Below are 12,135 nucleotides of genomic sequence, written 5' to 3' on the forward strand. Positions count from 1 at the left end.
AAATATTAATTAAGTAAAGTATAAATGAAAGTTTCTAAAATACATGTAGTAGTAAATACTATTAGTATTTATTTCAACGAAATTTAGTTAAATGTTAACTACCTCAACGATAAACATCACTAACCCCAGATTAACTACTGTGTCTGATCAATGTGTCTTGTCGAAGAGGAATTTGAAAATGGCCCCAGCCAACTGATCAACCTTGTGTTAGGGACAGAATCCCCTATCTGAAAACCACACCATTTGATTAATTACAACACCACAGGTTGTTATCAAGATGGACAGTTAAGTGTGTATTTCATTATCATGTAACAAAATATTCAGATTAATACATACACAATATATACCTTCAGATTAAAAGGCGAAAACTTTCCATGTCTTGTTATTAAAATGTTTACAAAACTGAACATATTCCTCTGTTTTTTAATTTGGTGATCGCCTTCTGCAGAAAAGATATTTTTTCTTCTAGTTCTTTGACAATTTCTTTTTCGTCCATTGTTGTGTCTTTGTGTTCATTTCCTTTTTGGGTGTCTATTGCTCCGTCCATTTTCTCTAACTTTTCAATTTCCTGCTTCAAGACTTCTATTTGTGAAAGTTTTTTGTCAATCTCTTCTTCGACAAAAGACTGTATTATTGTTCTTTTCTCGTTTGAATGTTCCTTAAACATCTTATTACTTTTGTAGTATTCCTTTCTTTCATCCACTATGTCTTCAACTATGCCAAGTATTTCATCTGAATGTTTCTTATAATTACCTTTATTGTTTACAAATACTACTCGGCCATTGCATGACTTGATGACGTCCTTTAGATTTGACGGAAACTCTTTACAATATTCTTCTGGTGTGCAATCTAGGGCGTCTGCATTTGTGAACACAACAATTGTGTGCCTGTAAACTTCCTCTCCAAATAATGATTTTAATTCCATAAGTGTGTCATTTTCTTCCTCCGTGTATCTTGTTCTACATGATAGGATCATCAAAAAGGCGTGTGGACCAGGTGAACTTAACTCAGTGCAGTTAACTATAGAGTCAATGGTCTCTTCCTTTGTTCGCTTAGTATCAAATAATCCAGGCGTATCCACGATTGAGATTTCTCTGCCGCCTTGAAGTAATGCAGTATATTTTTGACAGGTCAATGTAACAGAAGATTGTGATGTTTTTTCTTTGCTGCAACGTTTCCCGAGTATCATGTTGCAAGTTGCACTCTTTCCAACGCCAGTTTTCCCAAAGAGAACTATCCTGATAGGCGATGATCGACCTGTTAATGTCAAAAACCGACACCATGACAATATCAAACAGTAGTATCTCAAAGTGGATGTAAAGCAGAAAATGTATTTAAAAAAAATGATTTTGGCAACTTTAAAAATGCTATTTACTTGTATAGGCAATACCCATTATCAATATAATTACATTAATGAAAAAAGAAAAACAATGAATAGCAGTGAAGATATTGCAGGCAGTGAAAATATAGCAGGCAGTAAGTAGTGACAATATAGCAGGCAGTAAGCAGTTAAAATATAGCAGGCAACAAGCAGTGAAAACACAGCAGGCAGTAAGCAGTGAAAGTATAACAGACAATGAAAATATAGCGGGCAGTGAAAGCAAGCAGTGATAATATATCAGACAGTGAAAATATAGCAGGCAGTGAAAATATAGCAGACTGAAAATATGGCAGACAGTAAGCAATGAAAATATAACAGACAGTAAGTAGTGCAAATATAGCAGAGAGTAAGTAGTGACAATATAGCAGGCAGTAAGTGGTGAAAATATAACAGACAGTAAGTAGTGCAAATATAGCAGAGAGTAAGCAGTGCAAATATAGCAGGCAGTAAGCAGTGAAAATATAACAGACAGTAAGCAGTGAAAATATAGCAGACAGTAAGCAGTGAAAATATAGCCGGCAGTAAGCAGTGATAATATAGCAGGCTGTAAGCAGTGAAAATACAGCAGACAATAAATACTGAAAATATAGCAGGCACTGAAATTATATCAGCCAATAAGTAGTGAAAATATAGCAGAGAGTAAGTAGTGACAAAATAGCAGACAGAAAGCAATATTCAGTGAATATATAGCTGGCGGTAAGCTGAAGACAACGAAAATAGTACAGATAATAGGCAGTCGGCAGGACGCTGTCGTATGTGTTTAATTCCACAAAACATTATCCAATTAGCACAAATACATTGTTTATATTTAATTATCGCCATCATGTTTAGCAGAGCATTAGAATTTTAAGTGACGATATTCCTTTATAAGTTTCATTTTTCTATATAAGAGATTAGAAACCATGTCAATTATATAAACGTTAAAATTTAAGATCAAAACATTATGCTACTATATTAAGTGTAGTAATAGTTCACATACAACTTTGAAAAAAGTGGCGTTTGGCGGGAATTGGTATTCTTTGGCTGACTGATAGCATATCATATTGATGTTTTTTGAATGATATTCCTTATCACATTCATGACCAAAGAATGATAATCTAAATACTCCGATGTTCTTTTAAGTTATATGTTCATTAGATAAATGGTTTTGCAATTGCATTTTAGTAATTGTTAAGAATTAATGGTTTTCAGTTAAAAATTTCTTAGGTTCATTCCCAGACAGAAACACCCAAAGTTATGATATTTCACCTGTAGCATGCTTGGAAAAAAGACCATCAATTATGTTCCGATGAATTACCTTGACCTTTGTCAAGGTCACAATGCGGTAAAATTCTCCAACAACTTCTCAATAATCAAAAATCGATGAAGCCCTAGTATTTGGGTGGTAAGATGTTTTAAGGAAATGGTTTCAGGTTTGTCCAAATCACTGACGCTGATCCGATTTTTACAAGAGAGCGACACCTTAAGTGATTTCACAGACAGAAGGGCAATGATTGGCTGTTTTTGCTTGTTACGAATACAATCATATAGTAAATGTCTTCACGAAAATGTCTAGATTTTAACATATTTCAGTACCGGTGAACGGATTTACACAGATTGGTGGCTGTGTATCATCATACGTATCAAGTTTCTAGTTGATAACGTCTGAAGGAGAAACTCTCCGTTAAAAGGTTTTGGCGAGTGATGCAGACATATGAGACAAAATGCCTTTTTTGCACGTTTAACTCCAAAAATATGATAATGCATCTCGATGAGTGATTTTTTTAGATACTATATCCACTTGCTACAGGTTATCTTTAATAAAACGAACGACTTTAAACAACTTTCAATATGCACAGTAAAGCTCCTATAAACAAAAAAGTTGTCTTTCTACCTAAGCTATATTAATAAATGCATGCTGAGAATGGCATAAGGGAAACCTGAATTGATGACAGAAATACACGTCAGCTACCATTTTGTTACTTACGCTTGACAACAATTTGTGCAACTATACTTGAAGACGAAACATTCATAGGTTCATCTACTAATTACGTGAAAACAGGTGTTGGGAAGGTAAAAATAACGACTTGTCATCAGATTATTTAGTACCAACTAATGGTGCGATATAAATGACTTCATCATACGTGATGATACCATTCATATTGCTCAGAATAAACGTAAAAATATTTACAGATTTAAGAATCGATAGATAAAGGAAATAATTTATTCTCAAAATAGTTTATCATAAATGCGTGCTAGAATAAGATTCCTTGACGAAGGTAAGTCCATCAGAAATAAGGTTAGGCCAAACTCGGGATTTAAACAACAATCCAAACCCGGATAACGATATTTCGGCGCTCAGCTCTTGCCTGATAAACTTTTGTTATCAAACAAGGCTTCATTTGTTGAAGAGCTGGTAGCAATTACTCCAAGTTATACTTGTGGTTTGTCTTTAAAGAGCGAAACAATTATTGAACATGCTTTTAAAAACTTATTTACAACAGAATCGGAAATTAAGTGCAAAACTCCATATACTTTTCAACAACATGGCAGATAAGAACAGCTCTCCACAGCTCTATGGTAAATACGATGTTTTCATTTTTCCTTTGATGAATTTTTCCAGTTGTAAAAGGTGACTACCCGACACTCTCAAACTGTGGTATTTAACTGTCGCAGTTGATAAGGTATTAATGGCATGTTCCCAATATAAATATTTCATTGGTAGAAGCCGGCAGCCGAAAGAAAAGCAAACACGTAGGATGCAGGGTTCACTGCGGGTTTAAATATCGGTGAGCCAAAATAATTAAGTAAGAAATGAGCATTAAAATTATTATACTTTTTGAAGTGTTTTCTCCATGACCAACTTAGCAGGTGAGTGATACAGGCTCATTGGACCTCTTGTTCATATCTTCGTAAGTTATATACTGAGTGTATATAGTGACAAGAAAGCCATGACTGACAAAGGCAGCTTCCATTTGTTACTTACCCCTAACAGCAACTTGTGCAGCTTTATCTGAAAAAGAAACATTTAATCATTGTTTCATTTATCAGTAATAAACCAAGGCGAAGTCGTCATATTTAGTACTAACCAATGGTGCAGCATCATTGACTTAATTGTAAGGAATGAGGACAGGAAAATTGTGACAGCTATTACTTATAATTAAAATGAACAGGAAGGTTTTAATATTTTACGAGCTATTTGAAAAAGAAAACATTCTTCTCATAATAGTTAATCACGAAGCTAGTACTGAATAAGAATCTGGCAGTCCATGACTACAGGTAAAAGGTTACGGCCAACATTGCGATTTGTATTTGTCGTACACATTGATGGCTGAAGAGTGTTATATACTAAGCTTATTCCGATGCTAAGCAGGCCTAATGTATACACAGATTCAAACAGGAACATATATCAGTCAACATAAGATACTTTACAAGGACACGCTGCTTGTAAGCATGGAAAAATCAATAAATGTATATATATTTGATCATGGTAACATAACTGACACAGGAAGACAAATTTTGACACGTGCCATATCCGGGCCTTGAAAGCACGATCTATGGCACCAAATCGCCTAGCTCAGAAATTCGACAACTGCCTAACCAACAACACCACCCGACATCCCCAAAAAGGATGTTTGGAAGTTGTGGTGATAGAGTTGCAAATTGACTATTATTTTATACGAACTTATGACATATGCGATATATTTGATATGAACATAGGATATATACTACTCACAATTTGACATGGATCACTTTTTTATTTAATGTGTAACGGTATTTATTTTAAGAATATATTCAACAGTTCAATTTATACATATTTCGGCATTATAAGATGAAGATTTAACAACACCAAGCGAAGAATAACAGTATTAATTGCTCATTGTACACAGATACCCCGAATATCGCAAATTACGACCAAAGTGGCGAAAAATTAAGTCCTACGAAACAGCGTCGTTCAGCGAAAAATACAGTGTTAGTATCGAGTATAACGTCCTCGAGCATCAATTACGATCTGGCAGCGGCGGCGCATGCTTCTGATCAAGTCTCGTATCCAGTTTTGGGGAATACTTGTCCATTCAACGACGAGAGCTGCTTGAAGTTCCTGAAGCGTTCTAGGTTGGATGTTTCTCGCCGAAACAGCGTTCTGAAGCATGTCCCACACGTGTTCTATAGGATTGAGATCTGGAGATCGGGCTGGCCAGTCCATCCTCTCAATTGTTTTCCTTCCCAGATACTGTTCAGTCACAAGAGCTCTGTGTGGTCGCGCATTATCGTCCATAAGAATGAATTCCGGACCTATAGCACCAGCATAAGGCCTGACGTACACGTCCAGAACTTCGTCACAGTACCTCTGTGTAGTCAAACTGCCATTAAGGAACACACGAAGGTCGGTCTTGCCTTGCATGCTAATGCCACCCCAAACCATAACAGATCCACCACCGTATCAGTCATGTTGGGAACGTTAGCGGCATGGAATCTCTCATTTGGTATCGCCACACCCTATGCACGTCAGTCAGTGAAATCTAAGCAAAATCTAGACTCGTCTGTAAAAATTACGGGGGACCAGTCATGGAGGTTCCAATTCACATGATCACGAACCCAAGCAAGTCTAGCTTGAACATGTCGTAACGTCAAAGGAATTCTCACAGCAGGTCTGCGCGACCTTAAACCAGCATCATGAAGTCTATTTCTCACAGTTTGTGTGGAGATACGAGTTCCGGTGGCATTCTGGAAGTCATTACGTAGTGACGTAGCGTTGATGAACCTTTGACGTCGAGCTGCAATAACAACACAGCGGTCTTGACGCTGCGAGGTAAGTCGTTCTCGACCCCCACCATGTCTTCTGGAGACAGTTCCATAATTATGGTAACGATTCCACATATGGGACACAACACTCTGGGACACACCAAGGTCATTGGCCATCTCCCTTTGTGACCTTCCAGACTGAATCATACCAATGCCCCTGTCCATATCTGAAGTGCTTAGACGTCTTCTAGCCTGCTGTCGGGGCATTTTGAAACCATTAAAATTCAAAATGTAAAGCAAAAAGCGAGATATTCTGCCACAAACGTATTGATGACAATCTGCACGTAGGAGGCTCGTGCGTGTACACGTGACGTGTAGGCGTTACGGGTGACTGACCATATACCACATCAACACCCGATACACATAGACCTCGGTACAGATATAAACCAACAAATATAAGGAATACGTATTATTTTATTTTAAAAGAAAATGTTGCTAATTATTAGGTGTGATCCCTATCACAGTAGTATATATTAAACACGGGTAAAATTACAACAGCAAATATATATGTGTAGTGTAGATAGTATCAAAATAAATAGTCAGGGAGAATGTTACGCCTCCACGACAATTTATTACTTCAACTCCGAATAACCTTGCTATTCTTTATTGCCATGGATAGCCGTAAACAACTACAAAACAGAAATAACAAATAATCACACATTAGAATTTACATATCTGACATTTCGACACACAGACAGAACCACGTGTTATGTTACGCTACAATTTTCAGCAAGCAAATTATCAAACACACAAACCTACACTGTCGTGGTATTCTGGATTGTGTATAGAACATCTCAGATGCCGTAAGGTAGAAGTGACTATCGTCCCAGACGTTTCATTGTCACTTGGCATGCATACATTGTAGCTGGCAGACGACAACACATGTCTGCAAAACGTTATCAAAACGAAACCACATCCGATGGGTAAAACTAATGTCCGGACCAAAATACTGAACAAGAATCCCGGATTTAAGCGACTCTGGCGGCGTAACAGAGAATTATGAAGTAAAAGAGAATCAAGAATGTATTTTTGTATCTTATTTGGTTTAATAGTTAAAGACTTTCTATCGATCAGTTACCTGTGCCTGCAGTTGTCTCTGGAGTCCTGCTGGATGACAACTTTTCCAGTTCTCTTTCAATCGATTCCCATGTTTCAGAACCAGCTGTATAGAAAACAGGTTTGTTTTATTGATTAACTGGCTTGAAAAACACTATGTTTAAAACAAGGCGATGCATAAACGAACGATGAGAATAAGTTTTCCTAGAATAACAGATAAGTTTAATTGAAAGGGATTAGGCCTCTGACATTTGTTTTGTTTTGATATCAAAGCTCAAACCGCACTTATTTCAAACATGTTTTCAGGAATTTTGAGAATAATAATGGAATGTGAGGGTTGATATTTTATTACCATTATCATTGATTTTCAGATTTTAGTAATTTTGGAACGAGCGGTAATGAAGTTGAGCAATTATGGATTTTTTGATACCAGAAAGGATGCTAAAATTGCATATTTATTATGATAGTATTTGACAGTAGATACTGCTTAAGTTTGTTTTATCTTATTGTAAAGGTATTAGAAATGTTTTTTAAAAAAAGAAGAAGAAAACTAAACAAAACAAAAAAAAAAAAAAAAAAAAAAAAAAAAAAAAAAAAAAAAAAAAAAAAAAAAACAAAAAAAAAAAAAAAAAAAAAAAAAAAAAAAACAAAACAAAAAAAAAACAAAAAATACAAATCTATTATCATAGAAGTCAATAGATACATTGCAGATATATAAATTTGGAATAAAATGTTATTTTTGGACATGATGTCTATTTCTCATTGCACATTTTAATGTAGGAATTTCAAAATATTTCATACCATGTTTAAACAATCATAAGAATCCGAGAGCCTTTGATGCTGGAAAAGAGACTCATTTGACCGGTTTTTGGCCGTTTTAATAAGCATACCGACCAATCACTTTAATGGATGTAATATTTAGAGAGATATGCCATGAACATGTGTAGTTTTATCAAAATCAAACATAGTTGTTGTTATGTTTTTGCGGGTATGTTATCCACAAACGGTGTAATGGCGAATATCAGAGGCTATGTTCGAACACCCTATTGAAATACCAAATATTAACTATGCTGTTGTGGTGTTTCTTTATGGTTGAATGCAGAAGTCACAGCTCATTTCTAAAAACCAAATCGGGAAAAGACTGACTTAAAAATAACCGGTTATATGGTTTATTAAAGCATGGAGATGCAGGGATTACATATGATAGCAACTGAAAAATCGTAATTGATGTTTAATAACGTTGGATGTTTATTTTTTCCTTACCACGATTTGTTATAACTTCCTAAACAGTGCTGTACATTTAATACAATATAACAAAAAGGGAAATTGACAATTAAAAAAATTTGAATGTAGCGGGACACTTTTGTTAAACGACAGGACTATGACATACATCAGTCAAAACACACATGAGAGCAGAAAATACAACAGCTATTTTCCCATAGAAACGATCCATGTTTTTTATGACAGAGGTATAATCAGATTATATATATTGGACTTACGATTTATAATTTTTCCATGCCTTCTTCCATCGCTTGATGCCATTTCCTTTGATTTTCAAAAACACATGTAAATGAAAAAATAATAGAATTAAAAATATAACAAAAGATGTCCGGTTGTAATGGGAGATATGAGAGGTAGCAAACAATGTACTTGTATCTCCATTCTATTTTTGTGTAGTATTTCCATTATTATTATGACTGATAAAGATCAGAAAACACTGGCAGATAACCTTTACATTATTATTATGACTAATATAGATGAGAAAACACTGCCAGATTGCCTTTACATTGTTATTATGACTAATATAGATAAGAAAACACTGGCAGATAACCTTTACATTATTATTATGACTGATATAGATAAGAAAACACTGGCAGATAACCTTTACATTATTATTATGACTGATATAGATAAGAAAACACTGGCAGATAACCTTTACAATATTATTATAACTGAAAGAGATCAGAAAACACTAGCAGATAACCTTTACAATATTATTATGACTGATAGAGATCAGAAAACACTAGCAGATAACCTTTACATTATTATTATGACTGATAGAGATCAGAAAACACTAGCAGATAACCTTTACATTATTATTATAACTGAAAGAGATCAGAAAACACTAGCAGATAACCTTTACATTATTATTATGACTGATAGAGATCAGAAAACACTGGCAGATAACCTTTACATTATTATTATGACTGATAGAGATCAGAAAACACTGGCAGATAACCTTTACATTATTATTATGACTGATAGAGATCAGAAAACACTAGCAGATAACCTTTACATTATTATCATGACTGATAGAGATCAGAAAACACTGGCAGATAACCTTTACATTATTATTATGACTGATATAGATAAGAAAACACTGGCAGATTGCCTTTACATTGTTATTATGACTGATAAAGATCAGAAAACACTGGCAGATTGCTTTTACATTATTATTATGACTGATAGAGATCAGAAAACACTGGCAGATAACCTTTACATTATTATTATGACTGATATAGATAAGAAAACACTGGCAGATAACCTTTACATTATTATTATGACTAATAAAGATCAGAAAACACTGGCAGATAACATTTACATTATTATTATGACTGATAAAGATCAGAAAACACTAGCAGATAACATTTACATTATTATTATGACTGATAAAGATCAGAAAACACTAGCAGATAACATTTACATTATTATTATGACTAATAAAGATCAGAAAACACTGGCAGATAACATTTACATTATTATTATGACTGATAAAGATCAGAAAACACTAGCAGATAACATTTACATTATTATTATGACTGATAAAGATCAGAAAACACTGGCAGATAACCTTTACATTATTATTATGACTAATAAAGATCAGAAAACACTGGCAGATAACATTTACATTATTATTATGACTGATAGAGATCAGAAAACACTGGCAGATAACCTTTACATTATTATTATGACTGATAAAGATCAGAAAACACTGGCAGATTGCCTTTACATTTTAAAAGTTAATGAACTTTTAACAAATACCATAAAACAGTAGATAGACGGTTATAAATTGTAAGATTATTATTTTACTGCCAAATACTCGAAATTTCGAGACACTAACTCAAAATTTCGAGATAAAATAAAACAACGTGGCCGGAATACGCTTCCGTAGCCAAATGACAAACACTGAATGAATAACAGTGTATGAGATTGAAAAACAGACTACAATGACATTCCAAACCACTAACTCTTATAATTGAAAAGGCACTTCTGAAATATATGTTAAATTATTGGAAAGGTTGTGATATGATAAAAATTCAGGTGTCAGGATTTCTACCGCATGATTCAACAATTAACCACTGGTTAAAAATACATAATACCTTAGTCAATTGTTATGACCATAAAATGATATTACATAACAGAGTTTAGCATGAAGGTTTACTTTATAAATCAAATCAAAATGAAATGGTATGAAGTAATAGAATGACTAAAGTTATCTTTGTAGCAGAAAACAAAAGTGCCGACAAAGGGGTTTTAAACAACGTTCAATATACGTTTAGGTATTTCTAAAAGCGCGGTCCTTCGCCTGGAATACACGATATGATTGACTCTGTGGAAAACACAAACAAAAGTACTTATCTCTATGAAATAATAAACATATGATCATATTGAAATTATACAAGATGTTACTTATGTAATAAAGTTACCAGGGCAAAACAATATATATTAACTATAAAACTAGTTCCAATCCATATAAACAGGATCGGTGTTTTTCTCTATAAAAAGAGAATGATGAAGTATTTAATTCTGAAATATTTTATTTGCCAACAATACAGCTAGTTTTGTCATACCTCACAAACATTTAGCTTTAATATTCAGTAGTGATGGTAAATGGACAGACCATATAAATGATATTATGAGCAAGTCTATACTGAAGCTTATTGCATGAAAAATACGTCAAAATCAGGAAATATACAGAGAACGCAATAGTAATCATGATCGAGGTTCTGGTTAAAAATATCTTTGGTGGTAAGATCTCCCAGCAGACTATAGGCATACATATGGAGATTAACAGTGACTCTCTGATGGCTAACTTGTTTTTGTTATCATACAAGGCTGAATCGATTGCAGAACTTATCAAAACGGATAACAAAGACATTGAAAAGTCATTTTCTTTCACGTTCAGATATATTGATGGCGTCTTGTCTTTAAATAGTAAGAAATTCAATATACGACGTCCATCGTATACATCCACCAGACTCAGAAATAAAAGACACGACAAACTCTTCTACAACGACCGCTTATCTCGTTCTATTCTTACAACGAAACCAACGTGAACAGACAGCTTTCACTGAGCTGTGTAATAAGCATGATGAATTGGTGTATTTTCCCTTTCTTGACAGCATTAACCCTGCGTATCTAACCTATGGTGTGTACATGTCACCATTGATTCATTATTCATTGTTTTGCTCCCATTGTCACGAGTTTCCTGCAAGAAAGCGTCAACTGACAGACAATTCGTAACACAGGGTTTCAAAAGATGCAGGTTAATGAAAATTATGGGGCAATTTTACGGTCGCCATAGTGATCTAATGGAGATATATTCACTTCTTTCTGTGTTATGAAGCTGGACGGGTTTGATGCTCGTTAGTATGCCTGTTGTTTTCGTTGTTGTATATATTGTTTTCATTTGAGAACGTGACATTACTTGGCGGATGTCGTCGATGAAGCACAAGGCGCCTACTCTTCTGGTACATCTGGTCTTACTATCCATGTACTTTTTCAGGATAACATTTGTACAAAATGTCTTTCATATGTATTTCAAACTAATGTTGTCAGAGCTAAGAAAACTATTGTTTTCAGATTTATCATTCGGGTAGACAGACAACTTCATATCGTAATATCCTGCGCCC

General features: G+C 34.4%; 1 protein-coding gene across 1 annotated transcript; it reads right to left on the reverse strand.

The window, feature by feature from the left end:
• Positions 1-394: 394 nt before the first annotated feature.
• LOC132561746 (GTPase IMAP family member 9-like) lies at positions 395-7,018 on the reverse strand. Its single transcript, XM_060226446.1, has 3 exons — positions 6,922-7,018; positions 4,347-4,373; positions 395-1,257 (listed from the first exon to the last, which is right to left on the reverse strand). The coding sequence occupies exons 1-3, from the start codon at positions 7,016-7,018 to the stop codon at positions 395-397; spliced, it is 987 nt and encodes a 328-aa protein (XP_060082429.1).
• Between the last annotated feature and the right edge of the window lie 5,117 nt (positions 7,019-12,135).

The sequence above is a fragment of the Ylistrum balloti genome, unplaced genomic scaffold (assembly GCF_031769215.1).
Source record: "Ylistrum balloti isolate Yb309-2 unplaced genomic scaffold, AGI_CSIRO_Ybal_v1 Utg371274, whole genome shotgun sequence".
Taxonomy (NCBI): Eukaryota; Metazoa; Mollusca; class Bivalvia; order Pectinida; family Pectinidae; genus Ylistrum; species Ylistrum balloti.